This window comes from Coregonus lavaretus (genome assembly GCF_964263955.1).
Source record: "Coregonus lavaretus genome assembly, chromosome: 3".
NCBI classification, from domain to species: domain Eukaryota; kingdom Metazoa; phylum Chordata; class Actinopteri; order Salmoniformes; family Salmonidae; genus Coregonus; species Coregonus lavaretus.
Genome location: NC_139990.1, coordinates 51839196 through 51860506, shown reverse-complemented (window position 1 = coordinate 51860506; position 21311 = coordinate 51839196). Strand labels below are relative to the sequence as shown.

The 21311-nt window shown below is 44.2% G+C and overlaps 2 protein-coding genes across 4 annotated transcripts; both read left to right on the top strand.

Moving 5' to 3' along the window:
* Positions 1–8992: 8992 nt before the first annotated feature.
* LOC311123372 (glutathione S-transferase kappa 1-like) lies at positions 8993–12571 on the top strand. Of its 2 annotated transcripts, XM_084158173.1 has the most exons (9): positions 8993–9144; positions 9265–9291; positions 9457–9528; positions 9620–9701; positions 9869–9997; positions 10448–10593; positions 10905–11021; positions 11214–11307; positions 12454–12571. In XM_084158173.1, the coding sequence occupies exons 3-9, from the start codon at positions 9457–9459 to the stop codon at positions 12495–12497; spliced, it is 684 nt and encodes a 227-aa protein (XP_084014299.1). In that variant the 5' UTR covers positions 8993–9144; positions 9265–9291; the 3' UTR covers positions 12498–12571. The 2 variants fall into 2 exon arrangements, with proteins under 2 accessions (XP_084014299.1, XP_084014300.1); XM_084158174.1 differs by lacking the exon at positions 8993–9144 and having other exon boundaries at positions 9204–9291.
* Positions 12572–13076: 505 nt separating this feature from the next.
* LOC311123358 (tyrosine-protein kinase STYK1-like) lies at positions 13077–20979 on the top strand. 2 transcript variants are annotated; one of them, XM_084158171.1, is made up of 10 exons: positions 13077–13291; positions 14571–14626; positions 14718–14903; positions 15766–16134; positions 16699–16880; positions 17002–17082; positions 17590–17798; positions 17890–17930; positions 18096–18192; positions 19242–20979. In XM_084158171.1, exons 1-10 carry the CDS (start codon positions 13191–13193, stop codon positions 19432–19434), a joined length of 1515 nt encoding a protein of 504 aa, XP_084014297.1. In that variant the 5' UTR covers positions 13077–13190; the 3' UTR covers positions 19435–20979. The 2 variants fall into 2 exon arrangements, with proteins under 2 accessions (XP_084014297.1, XP_084014298.1); XM_084158172.1 differs by lacking the exon at positions 13077–13291 and having other exon boundaries at positions 14487–14626.
* Positions 20980–21311: the final 332 nt, after the last annotated feature.

Below are 21311 nucleotides of genomic sequence, written 5' to 3'. Positions count from 1 at the left end.
GTTGAGAAAAAAAGAGCAGAAGTAAAATAAAGTGACAGTAGGGAGGCTATATATACAGTAAAATAAAGTGACAGTAGGGAGGCTATATATACAGGGGGGTACCGTTGCATAGTCAATGTGCGGGGGCACCGGCTAGTTGAGGTAGTTGAGGTAATATGTACATGTGGGTAGAGTTAAAGTGACTATGCATAAATACTTAACAGAGTAGCAGCAGCGTAAAAAGGATGGGGTGGGGGGGCAGTGCAAATAGTCCGGGTAGCCATGATTAGCTGTTCAGGAGTCTTATGGCTTGGGGGTAGAAGCTGTTGAGAAGTCTTTTGGACCTAGACTTGGCACTCCGGTACCGCTTGCCGTGCGGTAGCAGAGAGAACAGTCTATGACTAGGGTGGCTGGAGTCTTTGACAATTTTGAGGGCCTTCCTCTGACACCGCCTGGTATAGAGGTCCTGGATGGCAGGGAGCTTTGCCCCAGTGATGTACTGGGCCGTACGCACTACCCTCTGTAGTGCCTTGCGGTCAGAGGCCAAGCAGTTGCCATACCAGGCGGTGATGCAACCAGTCAGGATGCTCTCGATGGTGCAGCTGTAGAATTTTTTGAGGATCTGAGGACCCATGCCAAATCTTTTTAGTCTCCTGAGGGGGAATAGGCTTTGTCGTGCCCTCTTCACGACTGTCTTGGTGTGTTTGGACCATGATAGTTCGTTGGTGATGTGGACACCAAGGAACTTGAAGCTCTCAACCTGTTCCACTACAGCCCCGTCGATGAGAATGGGGGCGTGCTCAGTCCTCTTTTTTTTCCTGTAGTCCACAATCATCTCCTTTGTCTTGGTCACGTTGAGGGAGAGGTTGTTGTCCTGGCACCACACGGCCAGATCTCTGACCTCCTCCCTATAGGCTGTCTCATCGTTGTCGGTGATCAGGCCTACCACTGTTGTGTCGTCGGCAAACTTAATGATGGTGTTGGAGTCGTGCCTGGCCATGCAGTCATGGGTGAACAGAGAGTACAGGAGGGGACTGAGCACGCACCCCTGAGGGGCCCCCGTGTTGAGGATCAGTGTGGCAGATGTGTTGTTACCTACCCTTACCACCTGGGGGCGGCCCGTCAGGAAGTCCAGGATCCAGTTGCAGAGGGAGGTGTTTAGTCCCAGGATCCTTAGCTTAGTGATGAGCTTAGAGGGCACTATGGTGTTGAATGCTGAGCTGTAGTCAATGAATAGCATTCTCACGTAGGTGTTCCTCTTGTCCAGGTGGGAAAGGGCAGTGTGGAGTGCGATAGAGATTGCATCATCTGTGGATCTGTTGGGGCGGTATGCAAATTGGAGTGGGTCTAGGGTTTCTGGGATTATGCTGTTGATGTGAGCCATGACCAGTCTTTCAAAGCACTTCATGGCTACAGACGTCAGTGCTACGGGTCGGTAGTCATTTAGGCAGGTTATCTTAGAGTTCTTGGGCACGGGGACTATGGTGGTCTGCTTGAAACATGTTGGTATTACAGACTCAGTCAGGGACATGTTGAAAATGTCAGTGAAGACACTTGCCAGTTGGTCAGCACATGCTCGGAGTACACGTCCTGGTAATCCGTCTGGCCCTGCCGCCTTGTGAATGTTGACCTGCTTAAAAGTCTTACTCACATCGGCTACGGAGAGCGTGATCACATAGTCGTCCGGAACAGCTGGTGCTCTCGTGCATGCTTCAGTGTTGCTTGCCTCGAAGCGAGCATAGAAGTGGTTTAGCTCGTCTGGTAGGCTTGTGTCACTGGGCAGCTCGCGGCTGTGCTTCCCTTTGTAGTCTGTAATAGTTTTCAAGCCCTGCCACATCCGACGAGCGTCAGAGCCAGTGTAGTATGATTCAATCTTAGACCTGTATTGACTCTTTGCCTGTTTGATGGTTCGTCGGAGGTCATAGCGGGATTTCTTATAAGCGTCCGGGTTAGAGTCCCGTTCCTTGAAAGCGGCAGCTCTACCCTTTAGCTCAGTGCGGATGTTTCCTGTAATCCATGGCTTCTGGTTGGGGTATGTACGTACGGTCACTGTGGGGACGACATCATCGATGCACTTATTGATGAAGCCAGTGACTGATGTGGTGTACTCCTCAATGCTGTCTGAAGAATCCCGGAACATGTTCCAGTCTGTGCTAGCAAAACAGTCCTGTAGCTTAGCATCTGCGTCATCTGACCACTTTTTTATTAGCCGAATCACTGGTGCTTCCTGCTTCAGTTTTTGCTTATAAGCAGGAATCAGGAGGATAGAGTTATGGTCAGATTTGCCAAATGGAGGGCGAGGGAGAGCTTTGTATGCGTCTTTGTGTGTGGAGTAAAGGTGGTCTAGAGTTTTTTCCCCTCTGGTTGCACATTTAACATGCTGGTAGAAATGAGGTAGAACGGATTTAAGTTTCCCTGCATTAAAGTCCCCGGCTACTAGGAGCGCTGCATCTGGATGAGCGTTTTCCTGTTGATTAATGGCCTTGTACAACTCATTCAGTGCAATCTTAATGCCAGCATTGGTTTGTGGTGGTAAATAGACAGCTATGAAAAATATAGATGAAAACTCTCTTGGTAAATAGTGTGGTCTACAGCTTATCATAAGATACTCTACCTCAGGCGAGCAAAACCTCGAGACTTCCTTAGTATTTGATTTTGTGCACCAGCTGTTGTTTACAAATATACACAGACCGCCACCCTTTGTCTTACCAGAGTCTGCAGTTCTGTCCTGTCGATGTAGCGTATAGCCCGCTAGCTGAATGTTGTCATTGTTGTCGTTCAGCCACGACTCCGTGAAACATAAGATATTACAGTTTTTAATGTCCCGTTGGTAGGATAACCGTAATCTTAAATCGTCAATTTTATTCTCAAAAGATTGAACATTGGCTAATAGGATTGATGGGAGAGGCAGTTTACTCGTTCGCCGTCGGATCCTTACAAGGCACCCGGATCTGCGTCCACGATATCTCCGTCTCTTCCTCACGCGAATGACGGGGATCTGGGCCTTGTCGGGAGTCTGTAGAATATCCTTCGCGAACGCCTCGTTGAAGAAAAAGTCTTCGTCCAACGCGAGGTGAGTAATCGCTGTCCTGATATCCAGAAGCTCTCTTTGGTTATAAGAGACGATGGCAGAAACATTATGTACAAAATAAATTACAAATAACGCGGAAAAACACACATAGTAGTACAATTGGTTAGAGGGCTGTAAAACGGCAGCCATCTTCTTCCGGCGCTGTTCACTATATCCCCATGCTGCCACCACCATGCTTCACCGTAGGGATGGTGCCAGGTTTCCTCCAGATGTGACACTTGGCATTCAGGCCAAAGAGTTCAATCTTGGTTTCATCATCTGCTAAATGACCAGAGAATCTTGTTTCTCATGGTCTGAGAGTCCTTTGGGTGCCTTTTGGCAAACTCCAAGCGAGTGTAACCGGTGTGAAATGGTAGCTAGTTAGCGGTGCACGCTAGTAGCATTTCAATCGGTGACGTCACTCACTCTGAGACCATGAAGTAGTTGTTTCCCTTGCTCTGCAAGGGCCGCAGCTTTTGTGGAGCGACGGGTAACGGTGCTTCGAGGGTGACTGTTGTCGATGTGTGCAGAGGCTCCCTGGTTTGAGCCCAGGTAGGGGCGAGGAGAGGGACGGAAGCAACACTGTTACATTGATGCTGTTGACCCGGATCACTGGTTGCTGCGGAAAGAGGAGGAGGTCAAAAGGGGGGTGAGTGTAACCGGTGTGAAATGGCTTGCTAGTTAGCGGTGCACGCTAGTAGCATTTCAATCGGTGACGTCACTCGCTCTGAGACCTTGAAGTAGTTGTTTCCCTTGCTCTGCAAGGGCCGCGGCTTTTGTGGAGCGACGGGTAACGGTGCTTCGAGGGTGACTGTTGTCGATGTGTGCAGAGGGTCCCTGGTTCGAGCCCAGGTAGGGGCGAGGAGAGGGACGGAAGCAACACTGTTACACGGGCTGTCATGTGCCTTTTACTGAGGAGTGGCTTCCATCTGGCCACTCTACCATAAAGGCCTGATTGATGGAGTGCTGCAAAGATGGTTGTCCTTCTGGAAGGTTCTCCTATCTCCACAGAGGAACTCTGGAGCTCTGTCAGAGTGACCATCGGATTCAGGGTCACCTCCCTGACCAAGGCCCTTCTCCCCCGATTGCTCAGTTTGACCAGGCGGCCAGCTCTAGGTAGAGTCTTAGTGGTTCCAAACTTCTTCCATTTAAGAATGATGGAGGCCACTGTGTTCTTGGGGACCTTCAATGCTGCAGAAATGTGCCTCGACACAATCCTGTCTCGGAGCTCTACAGACAATTCCTTCGACCTCACGGCTTGGTTTTTGCTCTGACATGCACTGTCAACTGTGGGACCTTATATAGACAGGTGTGTGCCTTTCCAAATCATGTCCAATCAATTGAATTTACCACAGGTGGACTCCAATCAAGTTGTAGAAACATCTCAAGCATGATCAATGGAAACAGGATGCACCTGAGCTCAATTTCGAGTCTCATAGCAAAGGGTCTGAATACTGAATGTAAATAAGGTATTTCTGTTTTAAGGTATTTTCTAAAAACATGTTTTCACTTTGTCATCATGGGGTATTGTGCGTAGATTGATGAGGGAAAAAAAGATGTAATCAATTTTAGAATAAGGCTGTAACGTAACAAAATGTGGAAAAAGTCAAGGGGTCTGAATACTTTCCGAACGCACTGTACAAGTTGTAAAATAAGATGTTCAAATTGATAAATTCATAGCAAGTAATACAGATATATTATTTTAGAATATTTTCACTGTTAATATGTGTACATCATTGTAGTAAATGTATGATAACTAAGTCATGCAATATTTATATTACTATTTTAGAGCATTGTAATAATTCAGGGCTGCCAACTTTTGAAGAAAGCTGGAGTGAGATTTGCTGTGTGAATTGTATTGCCCCCTGGCACAATCCCTAGACTGGGGGTTGGGGGTCCACCCCCAGGAAGATTTTACTGTTTTAAACTATTTCCCTGCAATTCTATGTATTTTGACATGGCTTAGGCCTATTACCAGGGTGGAAAATTAGGTATATTCAGGATGCTTTGAACATTAAATGAACACTCAAAATTCGACTACTTTGTTACTTTGAGATTTTTGGGGATGAAATGTAAAGTATGCTGATATGTTTTTTTATTTTTTTTTAGGTGGTTTGACACTTTATTCAGACAGTAATGAAATGAGATAGGGAGACAGGCAAATGCTAAAAACAGTGGGAAGGTTGGAAGCAGGGATTGAGCCCTGTTCTCCCGTGGAAAGTTGTATGCAACACATGCCGGGGAGTGTTACCACTACACCAAGGCTCTGCACAGGTAATGTTAATATTAATGGTTGATGGCAGTGGATAACCAAATCATAGATTGCAGTCTGCTTGTCCATAGACTGCTTTGAAGGTAAGGACACAAACATTTTATATTTTGTCATTTGGGTGATATATCTCTTTAAAATCGGGATGGAAGAAAATCCTGCTTGCTTTCCAGGAGGGTTGGCCACTCCATATCTATGTTTCCCAAGTGCTGGGTGTTTGAAAATGTTTTTGTTATAACAATTCCTTTTTCAAGATCACCCGACCTTCAACAAAAATCGAATGAATATCAATATTCAGATGGTTTATGCCTACTAGTTGTAGATCCTTGCAAACATTTTACTCTAGGTTGTCAAAATATGATGCGTTTATGAGTTGTCTACCATCTCTGCTTTTGCATGTGCACAATACTAAAATGTTTAAAATGATATTTGATTCCTGGAGCATTTAATATCCAATGCTTATTTGTATGACTTATTCAAAACTGTCCATGAATGGCAAAAATGCATAGCCTAATATAATTCATTTTCAAAGACACAAGTAGGCATATCAGATTTAAAATACGAGATTGCGCAAAATTAGGAAGAAGTGGAATAATAAAATAAGTGTGGGGAATGACAGTAGTGTTATTGCTGATAAGCACAGTGATTACTCTATATTTTAGCCCATTGTTAAGAATGCTAATTATTTAATCAGACTAAACAACGTAAAGAGCGAATAAAATCTCCTGAAGAAAATATTATATAAATCTTCCCCTACACTCTACCCAAATTATTGTATATTTATTGTACCCCCTCTAGAGTCAAATTTACACTTTGGGTTCACAATCTGTTTGAGAAAATGATTTTCATAGTGCAAATCAGGTGATCCTACCCAACTTCCCTGATAAAACATACTGTAGGTCTGTCTGCTGCTGTTTCATTGTCACAGCCTAAATGCCAATCACCCAACGAGGGGACTAATGCACGTGTGGATTACATCGACTTTAGTACATGCTGTCAAAAGGCTGCATTCTGAAATAGGGACGGGAGTAACAGCAACCAAATTTTGTTCACAATATTGTACATAAAACAGCGCTACCGGGCTGCTCTTTTTACAGTTTTATAAACTCAACGATCTCTATCCATTCAACTCCACTCTAATCTTGAGGGTTGTCCTTTAAAACGCGCATCCAATCCCCTTGATACATGACTAGACCAATCATATGCTTTGATGTGCCGCGGTTCACCGTGCTGTGGCAAGACAGGACATTGATAGTGATTCTGCTCATGATGTTAAATTTCAGGTGCAGATGCTGCGATTTCAAAACGATTTGGAGCACAGTTGAAAAGTTACCGCGCTGACTATACAATGGACTGATAAAACCAGTACTTTTCAATGCGTGAGATATAAGAGGTGTGCCGTGAAAGCGTGAGAAGAGGGTCAAATGCGTGTGAGTTGGCAGCTCTGGTATCAATAGTGTTATCCATGAGATTAGATTTTATTATACTGAACAAAAACATAAACGCAACAATTTCAAAGATTTTGCTGAGTTACAGTTCCTATAAGGAAATCAGTCAATTGAAATAAATAAATTAGTCCCTAATCTATGGATTTCACATGACTGGGCAGGGGCGCAGACATGGGTGGGCCTGGGAGGGCATATGCCCACCCACTTGGGAGCCAGGCCCAGCCAATCAGAATGAGTTTTCCCCCACAAATGGGCTTTATTACAGACAGAAATACTCAATGACGTTGGAGGCGGCTTATGGTAGAGAAATGAACATTCAATTATCTGGTTATAGCTCTGGTGGACATTCCTGCAGTCAGCATGCCAATTGCACACTCCAGTACAGTAGGTGGAGGTGTATGCACCTATCAGATTTTGTATTTGTATTTATTCTGGATCCCCATTAGCTGCTACCAAGGCAGCAGCTACTCTTCCTGGGGTCCAGTAAAATTTAGGCAGTTATACATTTAAAAAAACATTACAATACATTCATAACAGATTTCACAGCACACTAAGTGTGTGCCCTCAGGCCCCTACTCCACTACCACATATCTACAACACAAAATCCATGTGTACGTGTGTGTATAGAGCGTATGTTATCATGTGTGTGTATGCATGTGTCTGTGCCTATGTTTGTGTTGGTTGCGATTCGCCAATAAAACTTGAAGAAGAATGTAGAAAGTAAACAAACACTGTTTTGACTAGATGGAATACAGTTTATGTCGCAATTGACTAGAATTTACTTTTCGTAGCAGGCTAGGAGATCTTACGCAGCAGGTTATGAAAATGAACGTAGCAGGTTAGGATAATTAGGTTAAGGTTAGGAAAATTATTAGGGTTAGCTATGGAAAAAAAATCTACTTAAGACGTAATTTTACATTAGATGTATCCCACCCGAGGCTTGCACCGAGGGTCAGGATAAAGATGAGTCTGTGACAGTAGGAGTGACGTTTTTGGAAAAATTGGACCCTTGCCTTTTGGCTGATCCATTTGTGGTTTCAGGGTGGGTGAAAACAGAGTTAGGTGCTGTGGAATCGGTGAGGGTAACCAGAAGTGGTCTTGTGATAATTGTTTGTGTTTCTGCTGGTCTGAGGGAGCAGGCGCTCCGTGTTAAACAAATGGGGGCAAGAGGTGTGAATTGTTTTGCTCTCAAGAAAAGGGCGCCATTGAAAGGAGTGATTACTGGGGTAGCGGTAAATGTGAAAGCTGACCAACTGAAGTGGAAGATTCTCTGTGTTTGTGATGCTCGTCGTTTGGTGCGACGCAGACAGGGTGGCGTGAGTGGAGAAACAGAAGAGTCATTGTCTGTTCTTTTGAGTTTTGTTGTTGAATCTTTGCCCGACAAAATGATGTTAGGATATATAAGTTATCCTGTACAAGCTTTTGTGCCGAATACATTACGTTGTTACAGGAGTCAAGCTTATGGGCATGTGGTAGCAGTGTGTAGGAGGGAGGTTCCTAGGTGTGCAGAAGGGCATGAGACAAAGGAATGTGTAGCATTGGGGAAAGTAGTGATATGTGTTAATTGTAGGGGTGCCCATGGGGCTGGGGATCAGAAATGTCCAATGCGAGAGAGGCAGGTTGAGGTTTCCAGGGTTAGAGTAGTGCAGAAGTTGTCATATGCTGAGGCAGTGAAGAAAGTAGAGGAAGATGGGTCAAGGGGGAGGGATTCTGAGAGGAGTGGTGTGAGTAGTAGATCTGTACCAGTACAGAGGGATAAACCAACAAGTGATATATGTTTCAGTAAGATTGGATTTTTGGCATTTATAGCAATGGTTATCAACTGTACTGCAGGGATGGAACGTAAGTCGCAGAAAATAGAGGTTGTGGTGGCTGCTGCAGAGAGGGATTTGGGTGTGCGAGACTTGACATCAGAAGAGTTACAGGGTGTGTTAAGTGGTGATGTTCCATCCTTTTAGGCTGTTGGCCGGAAGTAGGACTAAATAGATTTAAATAGTGTATAGAGTATTGTATTTTTTAAAAAACATGTTTTGTGAGTGTAGTGTTAGATGGTAGGGTATTAGTATTATTGTTGTTATTTTTAAAAATTTAATTTAAACAATTATTATTTTTTTAAAGCAAAGTATAAGGGAGTTATGCTCCAGTGTAGTAGGTGGCGGTAATGCAACATGTATTGGATGCCAATCGCCGTTGAACCTCATCGAAGAAGATGTATCCCATCTAGCCATGACCCAGAAGCACTGAGCGCTAAACTGCAGCTAATTCTATCCACGTTATTTAAAGCAGCTCCAGTTTAGTGTCTTTATTTGTAGTTTACATGTACGCTTGAAATACACAACGAAAGAACAAAGTTAACAACTGGTTTAACTTTTGCACGGGTAATTTGAATGGACTCTTGCTGCATATGTGCATATTTCTAAACTTGAAAACAATCAGAGTGCGAAGTGCATTTTATTGTTTTCAATGGTTGAACTTTGACACAGTTTTTTCTTTGACAGAGACGGACGGCAAGCTGGTGGTCAAAGGTAACGTGCACAGAATTAACAATGACGTAAGATAGAACGTTTAATTACCCCACAAAATAACGTTATAGCTAAGTGTTTGTGGCTACAGGGACGTTTTTACTTGCAGTGCAAGGACGATGTTACATCTAGCTAAATTGTTACACTGTATCCACACATTTCCTTCAGATGGCAAGTTCCAGGAAAGTGATTGAACTGTTTTATGACGTGGTCTCACCCTACTCATGGGTTGGCTTTGAGGTTAGTGTATTTAGATTGTACATTTCAAAATTTCAGAGGTAGAGTTCTATACATTGACTAATCATTGTGCATGCATGTATCCGATCTTTAGGTCATGTGCCGTTACAGAAATGTGTGGAACATTGACCTTAAACTACGTCCTGCGTTCTTGGGTGGCGTCATGCAAGGGTCAGGTAAGTAGCTAAGATCAACAGTACACAAACCAGACTTCACAATAGGCTATGGATGGACTGCCATGTTTACATTGCACATGTTGTCAGTCAGCCATTTAAAAAGTCATTATGATGAGTCATGTGTATTGTGATGTGATGTCTGATTTTACTGTTATCCTGTATTCCAGGTAATAAGCCCCCAGGTCTGGTCCCAAACAAGTTCCTGTATATGACCACAGACCTGCATCGTCTAGCCCAGTACTTCCAGGTCCCCATCAGTCCCCCTACTGACCCCTTTGAGGTCATGTTCGAAAAAGGTGCCCCCCCCTCCCGCTTATAACAATGCTATTGGATATATATTCATGATACACATGGGTGGGGACAACACTAATATGCCAGTACTGTTTCATATATAGAACGTATCTTAAAGATCAATGAAGGCTTCCTAATATAGATCAAACAGCATCTTTAACAGGTCTTGGCCTCAGTGCAGTAGGCCAAGATTTGGTAGCTGGTGCTGACAGGAAGTCTCTCCCTGTAACATTCCATTGAGTATTGCTGTCTGTTGGGGACACTCAGGGAGAGAAACATCTGTGCTGTCAACATGTCTGTTCTATATTATCAATTAGCTTTATCCCTCTATACCTAATACACTGCTCTGTATGGTCTCTCTTAGCCTTTTTGTGCCTCGCAGTCAAGCAAAATAAACTTGCTGACCTCACGGTCACCACATTTTTCTCTTGCAACCATGTATTTGTCTGTCCCAGGCTCGTTGTCTGCCATGCGCTTTGTGGCGGCGGTACAGGAGAGGGAGGTGGGCGGAGATAAGCAGGTAGAGCAGGTGTCCCGGGAGCTGTGGAAGAGGATCTGGAGCCAAGACAAAGACATTACCCAGCCTGCATCACTCTCTGAGGTACCAGGAAGTACTCAGTCGTTGGAGCTTGAGTTCAAGGCTTCTCTCCATTCATCATCTGTCTAGTGTCTTTCACAAAGTTGCCTTTCACAGAATATCAGAAAAATTTGCATTTTACTAAAATGCTAAAATCTGTTAAACAAGTGTTATCACCCAACACTAATGCCATTGCACTCAAGAACGCAATCCCTGAGTGCTGGAAGGCATAATCCTCCTAGAGCAGTTTGAGATTGGGTCTGGGTAGATAGTGGCATCATGGATTTGAACATTGCAGGTTGTTTGTTGTTTAATGTGATTCATGTTTTTTCCAGGCAGCCATGAAGGCAGGGCTCTCAGCCAGTGAGGTGGAAGAGCTGCTGAAACTGTCCACCTCTAAGGAAATCAAAGACAAGCTGAAGAGATCCACTAAGGAAGCACTGGACCATGGGGTCAGTGTCTCCTCCTCCTCTCCCTGTTCTCTCCCAACCAACCCCTAGCCACATACATGTAGATGGATCAGATGGCTGTTAATGACAATAGCAGCCATCAGTGTGGGATTGGACATCAGTATCAGTACATTCACTAGTATCAGTGCATTCACTTCTTCCGCTATCTCACCTTCTCTCTGTACTCTCTCTCAGGCCTTTGGTTTTCCTCTGGCTGTGTGTCATGTGAATGGAAAGCCAGAGGTGTTCTTTGGCTCTGACCGATTTGAGCTCATTGCCCACTGCATAGGTGAGCCCACACTCACTTTGGCATCATAAGGGGTCATATTCCTGTCTAATCTCCAAATTTGGATGCATCAGAATATTCACAAATAGCATATTATAGAATTGACATTAAACTGTATAACTTTAAACTGTATTTTGTCATGCACCATCATACATAATGCTTAAAAACCAACAAACATTTCATGTATAAAATATTTGGCTGCAGAAGTCCCATTTCTTACCGGTCTCTACAGCTTCTGTCCAAAAAGGAATCCTGTGAAATTTTTGTATTATTATTTTACGATTTCCAGTTGGTAGTTACGGACTCGGGAGAGGCGAAGGTCGAGAGCCATGCGTCCTCCGAAACACGACCCTGCCATGCCGCACTGCTTACTTAACCCGGAAGCCAGCCGCACCAATGTGTCGGAGGAAACACTGTACAACTGGCGACCGTGTCAGCGTGCATGCCACAGGAGTCGCTACAGCGGGATGGGACAAGGACATCCCGGCTGGCCAAAACCTCCCCTAACCCAGACGGATCGAACCCGGGTCTGTAGTGACATGACTGGGACCTCAAGCACTGCGGTGCAGTGCCTTAGACCACTGTGCCACTCGGAAGGCCCTACTGGAGGAGTTACTGGCTAGCTACAGTGGCTAGTTTAGCTAACAAACTGGCTACGTCGGTCGCGGGGCGCGCATGACCAGAATGACACATAGACGAACCACCAAAGTCACACCCCAAATTGAGAAAGGGGCGGAGTTGGACCGTTTTTTGTGTCCAAAGTCAACCTTACAGTAGTGAGTGCATACATTTTTATACTTTTTTCGTACTGGTCCCCCGTGGAAATCGAACCCACAACCCTGGCGCTATGCTCTACCAACTGAGCTACACGGGACTGCAATCAATACTGTACATCTTATTGTCATACATCACGTCATTTTACACGTTTTATGTCATGCACCTCACAAAACCTTTTGATAGATTTATCTATCAAAAGGTATGTAATCGGTATGTAATCACACAACTCAAGACAGTTATCATTATTGCTTCATGGTTGCTAGATATGGTAAATTCCATTGTTTTGAATTTTGGTTCCTATATCATCACTTTGAGCCCATCAAGATTCAGCTTAGCGCAGACCTTATCCAATCATATCCTTCTGTCTTCTAGGAGAGAAGTGGATGGGACCCCAGCCTGCTGCTGCCAAACTGTGACATGAAACTGGGACATGACTGGGACTTGAAACCTGCCATGTATTCATTAAGATGAATAAATACTATAGATATGATTTTTAATTGTCTATTTTCTAAATTGGACTGAAAATTATTATTTGAAATAGATAGATCACTGTCTCTTCACTAATAATTTTGACCGCCACAGAAAGAAGCCTGACATTCACGTTTAAGGACAAGCAAGGCTTTCGGAAGATTAGAGGCCAGAGAAAATACCGGATAAGCAAACCAAAACAAAGAGGACAGACAATAGACTGGAAAGAAGTGGAAGGACCTGTTTCCCCAGACAAAAGAGGCATGGTGGAGGGCAAAGGGCTAGCAAACACAACAAGAGTTTGACAGGTCAGGACAGAATAGGGAGGGTAAGAACTTCTACAGAGAGAAAGAAGTCCACTAAACTGGTGTGACATTAACATTAAGATAGACTTCCTGGATGAGAAAAAAGGGGAGAGGAGGAAGAAATAGAGCGAGAAACGGTGGGAGAGAAAGATGGATGTAGTGCAGGTGAAGAGGGCGGGGTTGAGACAACTCTGAACGTGTGACTTAGACAAACACAGAGCCACACAACACAGTAATCCCTGGAGCCTGACAAACCCCCTGAGAGGAGAGAGAATGGGAGAGAAACCACAACACTAACCCTGGAGTACACACACTGACACGCAACAGGGAAAATGTATGAAATGTGTTGGTTTATGTCACGGAAAGGGCAAAGGATTATATCACTGGATTGTTAAGGTTTCTTTCTCAAGGTCTGAGGCACACACACAGGGAAATAGGTAAGATGACTACACTGTGTTTACTTTGTCTGTGATTGTTTTATAATGATTTGTCTGAACTAGATATTGGTTCCATTACTGTATACTGTATATACACGATAGAGATTGTGTGTGTTCGTCTGCTGAGTGTGTGTGTTTACCGGTTTGTCTGTAGGTGTGTGTCCTTGTGCTTTTCCTGCTTGCAAAAATGCAGCTGGACTGGTTAAGTAATCACTGCACTCAGTGACACAAACAGGTGGTTAGGGACTTTAGTTTCTTCGTGTAACTGGGAGACACATGTTCATCGTTGACCTACAGTAAAACAGTAGTAATGTGTTAATGGAAAACCAGGCAGAAGCCCCAGATGCTGTGCCACATAGGCTACACTCTGGTGTACAGCTATGCATTGGTGCTGCAATGTGATGCATGTGATGCTTCATATCAGGATGTGCCCTTTTGTTGTGAAGCTTGGGCATATCATTTTGCATTCACAGCTACAATGAGCTGCTATAGGGGCTATTGTGTATGTGAGAGTAAAATGAGGGAGGGGGCAATGCGTAAGAATTGATTTCCTTAAAGTTGTAGTACAATTTCTGAATAAATTGGAGGTGTGTGTGTGTCGATGATAATCACAAGTTGTGTAACAGTAACTGAAAAGTCGCTGGTTCGAATACTGGAGCCGACAAGGTGAAACATCTGTCTCGTGTGTCTTTCGGAGGAGGGGTTGGGATAAAGCAGTAGTTCAATTAAGTTCGAATAAAGTTATCATAATCTCAATCTTAATTCACATCACAGGATCTGATCTAATTGGTCCACTATAAACAGAGGATCTGAAACTCACTATTACTGGTCATCATGTGATGATGATGTTGTTCATCATTCATGTGATTAATCCGTTCTTGTATTTGAATGTTTAAGCAGGTTATGTATGTAAGTGTGACCTTTCCTCATGGGAAAAAAAGAAACGGAGGATGTGTTACGTGAATATTCTTCCTGAGCTGTCTGCCACTGACACCTTGTTTTAAACCCTGATTGAACCAGCGATTCGTACAGCATTTCAGAAGCAACATGACTCTGTTGAAATATGAAAGTTCAAGACAAAGTAAATGTGGGAAATCTCAGCACAGTTCCCCTGGGAAGGTCTAAAAAGAATAATTCGACGTCAACCATTTAATCAATTACGTTGGTTATGCACTGTGATCAAGAGATGTAATGTCATCTGAAATGTCATCTGTTGACATACACTGTTGTAACCTACAAGGCCTCATGTCTTACCCACTTTGCCTTGCTTTGTTGTTAGGATGTCTTCAATGTCAGAAGCAGACTCCCGCTGTAAACCGGGAGACACCATCTGTAGTAAGTGTTACACACACACACAGACAGACAGACAGACAGACAGACACACAGTTATCTCTTCGTTGTCTTTATGTTCATGTCTGTTCCTCAGATATCCGTGTGTACGAGCAAGAAGTGATCATCGTGCCCATCCTCCTATTGGCTAGCTTCCTGGTCACGCTGGTCTTCATCATCCTGCTACGGTTCTGTCCTGAGAAGGTGGACCGCATCCGACCACAGAACACTGTGGCCACGTCCAGATCACAGCGCTCCAGGAGACAACTGCACGGCATCGATGGTGAGTGTGTGTGTATATTTGAGCTCAAGGATGTGACTTTGAAAGAGTGTTTTCATAGTGAAATACTGTAGGTAATTTGAGGTTATGAGTGTGTGTTTCTGTCTAAGTCAACAACATAGGCGCTTATTCTATTTGCACAGGCTAGTAATGAACAGAATCAAACCTGTTATTATACTGTATCTATCTATCATGGTCCAAACACACCAAGACAGTTGTGAAGAGGGCACGACAACACCTTTTCCCCCTCAGGAGACTGAAAAGATTTGGCAGGGTTCCCCTGACCGTAAGGCGCTACAGAGGGTAGTGCGTACGGCCCAGTACATCACTGGGGCCAAACTTCCTGCCATCCAGGACCTATATACTAGGCGGTGTCAGAGGAAGGCCCAAAAAATTGTCAAAGACTCCAGTCACCCAAGTCATAGACTATTCTCTCTGCTACCGCACGGCAAGCGGTACCAGACCGCCAAGTCTAGGTCCAAAAGGCTCCTTAACAGCTTCTACCCCCAAGCCATAAGACTGCTGAACAATTAATCAAATGGCCACCCGGACTATTTACACTGCTGCTACTCACTGTTTATTATCTATGCATAGTCACTTTACCCCTACCTACATGTACAAATTACCTCGACTAACCTGTACCCCCGCACATTGACTCGTTACCGGTACCCCCTGTATATAGCCTCGTTATTGTTATTTTATTGTGTTACTTTTAAGTAAGCATTTCTACACCTTAACGTGAAATACAATTTGATTTGATTTGATCTACTTTTAAACTTCAGGCAATAACCTCTTCCTCTCTCTTCCCTCTCTGTCCTCTCCCCCCTCCTCCTCTCTCTATTCATCCTCCCCTTCCTCTGCCCAGCTCCCCTGGGTATCAACCCGCTGGAGCATGAGACTATTGCTCTCGACGCCCCCTCCTACTCTACCTTCTCCCCCACTCACTCCCACCCCTCCTCCAACCATATCTCCTCCGTGGGGACTCCCTCTCTCCCCCCCATCCCCCCACCCAAGACCCTCACCCCATCCTTCCCGTCCAGCCCCCTGCCCCAGTCCTTCACACATTCCTTCACTCCTATGGTCCAGCCCAGGGAGCTGCCTCGCCAGAGGCTGCCAGAGTCCTTCAACCTGGTGGCCTCGCTGCCCGCAGCCTTCTCCTTGCACTCTGACAAGGCCGTCTCCCTCTACAGAGCCCGCATGGACAACAGGAACGCTGTGCTCCGAGTGCTCAACGGTGAGAAGAGATGAAAAACAGCTACTACTGAAACAAGCTATTTAATAATGGCTTATAAGCAGTGTATTAGCATACCAAAGTGGTGATATAGTCAGAACTACTTAGGGTTAGGGTAAGGGTTAAAGTTAGGGTTGACGTTAGTGTGAAGTAGAATTTGTGGTCAAAGCATGGTACTTCAAGCCTTTCCAGCATGGTCAAAAAGTGACAAAACAGCCACTGTAAACAGCCTCTCCCCTGCCATTGAAAGGGGGCGCAGCGCCATTAGGCAATTTCTTCCTTAGTTTCAATAGGTGTGGCTGCTGCTTGTGGATAGTTAGACAAACACCACCATAATTACAGCAACTGTTTACTTTGTAAAACTGGTCTCTCTAAAACCTGTTTCTCTGACCTGCCTTTCAGAAATGGAATTACCAACTGGTACAACAAGTCTGCTTCAAGGCATTGAGATACAGACAAAATCTGTTGAGCCACAGCAGTTGTTTATCAAAGGCTTTGGAAGGCCATTTTCACACAGCATGTTGGCAGGCAATTTAATATTCCTCTCCTCCTCCTCCTCTCCCTCAGACTCTGCGAGCGCCACAGAGAGGCACAACTTCCTGGGCTTTGCTTCCTTCCTGTCCCAGCTGGGGCCACACCCCTTCCTGCCGGAGCTCCTGGGCGTGGTCTCTCTGCGTGTGCCCCTAGTTACTGTTGTTGAGGAGCTAGAGAACAGAGATCTGCTCAGCTTCCTGTGGCGGTGCAGACAGGTAGGAATCACATTACCCATGAGGCATTGTCTCAATTAGCCCATTATTTATAGTAAAATTAGGAGCTGTTTGTGATAAGGATGATTTTGGGTATAAATTGATTCTATTTGTGTTATGTCAGGATGGTGTGGGCGGGGACCCTCCATGTGAGCTCACAGAGAGACGTATATTTACCATGGCCAAACAGGTAGCCTCTGCTCTGGTGAGTACACTATGGTAATATGTTGGCTTAATGTGTTTCTGCCACATGTTTCTGCCACAGAAACCAGCATGTGCAAACCATGAACATGCCCCATGTTCAAACCGTCAAACCATGAACATGCCCCATGTTCAAACCATGAACATGTCCCCATCCTGACCTCGTCATTGTCTACTACTTATCTTATCTCTTAACCTTGTTTGCTTTTCCATAATTAGGATCTGAAAGGATCTTTAAAGATGTGTGTGCTGTGCCTCAAAAGTCCACAGTGGCTCCTGTGCTTATGTATTTTCCTTATCTGCATTGATTTGGTCAGCTGAACGCAAGTACCATGGTAGGTTTCCTGTATGTTAGTGTACTGCACCTGTCCTGTGCATTGGAAACAAGAGGGGGAAGTCACTGTGGACTTTAGAGACTAATTGAATGAAAGGGAATCATTTATGAATGTTGAGATATGACACTGTCCCACACCTTTAACCTTTTTCACGTTATCCCCTGTCATCCAATCAGGAGTTCCTCCACAGCCGAGACCTTCTTCATGGCAACGTCCGTGCTCACAGTGTATTGGTCAGCCGGGAGCTGACGGCCAAGCTGTGGGGACTGGGCGGGGTCTACACCAGGAATACCAAAGGAGCTACTCAGACTGAAGTTCCTGGCATGAAGAAATGGCAGGCCCCCGAGCTATTGGCTAGGAGGCCTGCCAATCAGAGCAGTGATGTGTGAGTTACTCTACTTAGTCTATGCTGACATTTCAATCAATTCTCAAGATATGCAAAATCCACTGATACATGTTTGTTTTTCTCTCACTAGCTGGTCGTTTGGCATCATGTTGTTTGAAATGGCGACCTTGGGTGAGTTACATGAAATGTATTCTTCTGACTTTGAGCGCCCCTTTTGGCCAGTGATACACATAACAACCACTCTCATTCATTCTGATATCAACTCTTTCTCTGAGCTACAATCTCTAATTTGTGTCATTAACCTCTCCCCTCTTTCTCTCTTTCTCCCTCTCTCAGGTGATGCTCCGTTTTCAGATATCTCCGTCAACGAGCTTCTGCAGTTTCACCAGAGAGGGAAAACACTGAGAAAGCCAGCCAACTGCTCCAACTCACTGTAACTATCCATTATACATCACTATTATTACTGCGTTATCACCAGGAGAGGGAGCTTCTTTAGACTGAGATCATAGAGATAGATAGAGGACTATAGTGCCTAAAAGCCTGTTTTAGCATGGGCAGCGCCATTGAGGACTTTCACCATTTTGAAGTAGTCAACTGGGTGGGACTTCCTATGGGTTAAGAAAGGGTCACATAATTCCATCCAGGTCATCGGGAGGGATCAGCCAATGAAATATACTCGTGAGCAGGGGTGAAAGTAAGGCGGTACGGCGTCCCGGCAAAATAAATAGTTGGGGTACACCGTACAGGTAAAACTTGAAAACGGGTGGTATAGCCTACGCTCCAAAATGCGATGTCGTTCGACGAGAACACTGAAATTTGGCAAGGCAGAGATGAGTGCCCGACACCGAAATGAGCAAGGACAGCAGTGGACGCATAAATTCTGGCCTAATGACAATAGCCAAATGTCATGACGCTTTGAGGTGTTTTGTGTAACAGATTCACTTGCGCTGGTAGCCTAGTATAGGAGCCCTTTGAAGTGATTGTTTGACAATCCGATGAAAACATCATGACTGGTTGTGTTTATGCCACAATAAAAGGTAATACATTGTAAAAGCTAATTGACAAATCTTTACGACTAGGCCCACAGAGATCCTATTACATTTATAGGGATTCTATATGTAATTCTATGATTAGGCCCATAAAATGTTTTATACACACGCTTATAGGAGGTCCCATACCGGGAAAAAATGAATTCTTTCACCCCTGCTCGTGAGCAAACATTCCATAACTGCAGGTACAAACCTTGGCTTTATACCAGTTCAAACAACACACTCCAGGTGGCAGTGCACACTCTTTCAGTTTTTTTTACCAACTCATAGAAGTAGTAGAAGAAGAAAATGGACAACTTCAAAATGGAGATGACCTCAACGGTGCTGCCCATGCTCACAGAAGCCATAATGGGACAGACAGATACAATGTTCTCTATCTTTATGACTGAGATATACCTCTATTCCCCTGTAACCACGCCCACCCTTCTCACAGGTACTCCATCATCAAGGCCTGCTGCCAATGGAAGGAGCAGGATCGCCCCACATTGGCCGAGGTCGACCGCAAGCTCCAATCAGGAGAGAAGAGTGCCAACGACAAAGTCCTCAAGGTGCCTGAGTCAATCAACATCGAGCAGTACCTGCAGGAGGCTGGATATGGGGAGTCCAACAGCTACACTGTTTTCTGAGTGGCGGCTGTGCCGGCCAATGAAATGCACTATGCTGAGGGACGACGATGGATTATATATGTACGGCTCCATTCATTCCAGAAAGATATTCACTTCTGCCCTTTTTCAGTCCCCTTCATGGATCTGAAAAACAGACAAAAGCTACATTTCTTTCACTTACTCAGTCTCATCATATCATTGAAAAGGGGTGGATGAGGGCAGAAGGGAGGAAACTACTTTCTGCACTGAAATGCTGCCAATGTCTTTGTGCCATAGACTTAAGATAGGTAGACTTGAACAGATACAATCGTTGAGTCAACTTCAGTTTGTAGTTGATTGTGTATATCAGTGGAGGCTGCTGAGGGGAGGACAGCTCATAATAACGGCCAGAATGGAGTGATACCATTCCATTTACTCCATTCCAGCCATTCTACTCCATTCCAGCCATTATTATGAGCCGTCCTCCTCTCAGCAGCCTCCACTGATGTATATACTGTATATGAAGGTTTACAAATCCTGTCTTCAAAATTCTTGTATAATAAGAGTAATGATTTTTGTCGTGATTTTAAGGGACTGAAAGAACACATGGGTAGAGACACCAGGTTTCATAAGAGATGTATAAGATGTTTATAAGTTGTTTTGTTACACTTAATTTATAATTTTAAGTCCAAAAATATATGTAGCAACTAAGGATTCTAGCTTTAAATACTGCTGTCTCATAAGTAGGGCCAGAGTTTAATTATCTTGACCATGTAAGGTGACCAGGAAAAACTCAGGACCCTGGTTGCACCTCCAGTTTGTTCTGGTCAGGTGATCAGGAAACCTCCTGGAAGAGGAAGCGAAATCTCACTCTCTCCTTTTTTCTGGTTCATAAACAGTCAATGAAATGAAGCAGACCAGACCCAGCTGCTAATGTATTGGTGCCACCCCTTAAGCAGACCAGACCCAGCTGCTAATGTATTGGTGCCACCCCTTAAGCAGACCGGAACTGTGACAATTGTTTTCTATGGTAAACGGCCTGAGTGGGACATCTTCATTTATCAAATCAAATCAAATGTTATTTGTCACATGCGCCGAATACAACAGGTGTAGACCTTACAGTGAAATGCTTACTTACAAGCCCTTAACCAACAATGCAGTTTTAAGAAAAATAAGTGTTAAGAAAGTATTTACTAAAATAAACTGAAGTAAAAAATAGATAATGGACAATGCAAATAGTCCGGGTAGCCATTTGATTAGTTGTTCAGAAGTCTTATGGCTTGGGGGTAGAAGCTGTTAAGAAGCCTTTTGGACCTAGACTTGGCGCTCCAGTACCGCTTGCCGTGCGGTAGCAGAGACAACAGTCTATGCCTAGGGTGGCTGGAGTCTTCGGCAATGTTTAGGACCTTCCTCTGATAAGATTTAATCATCATATTTGGTACAAGCTAAATGATATGGAAGGTCAGAGTTCTGTGGTTGATGTTCTACTGTAAATGAGCACAAACTGAACTCACATCATTTGCACACTCTCCACAATGTGAATCAATGTAGAAGTTTGCCAATGTCAAATAAAACCATTCACACTGATGCTCTTTTTCTCTTCTGAATTGGTCAGCAGTACTCTGTGCCAGTGGCTCCTAAATGTTTTTGTCTTTTGAATTCTCTTGTAATTTTTTCTACTTCAGTAGTTGGTAATATTGCTGAAAACAGTGTACAGGGTTATTTGTCTAACTATGCTTTTCTACAAGCCAGGTGTTATAGGAGTTTGACCTTGAATGATTGTAACATTGCACAGTGAGAACCTTACAAGTCATTGAAACGTCACCATAGAGTCAGGGCTAATTATACTGAACAAAAACTGTTCATATGAGGAAATCAGTAAATTGAAATAAATTCATTAGGCCCTAATTTATGGATTT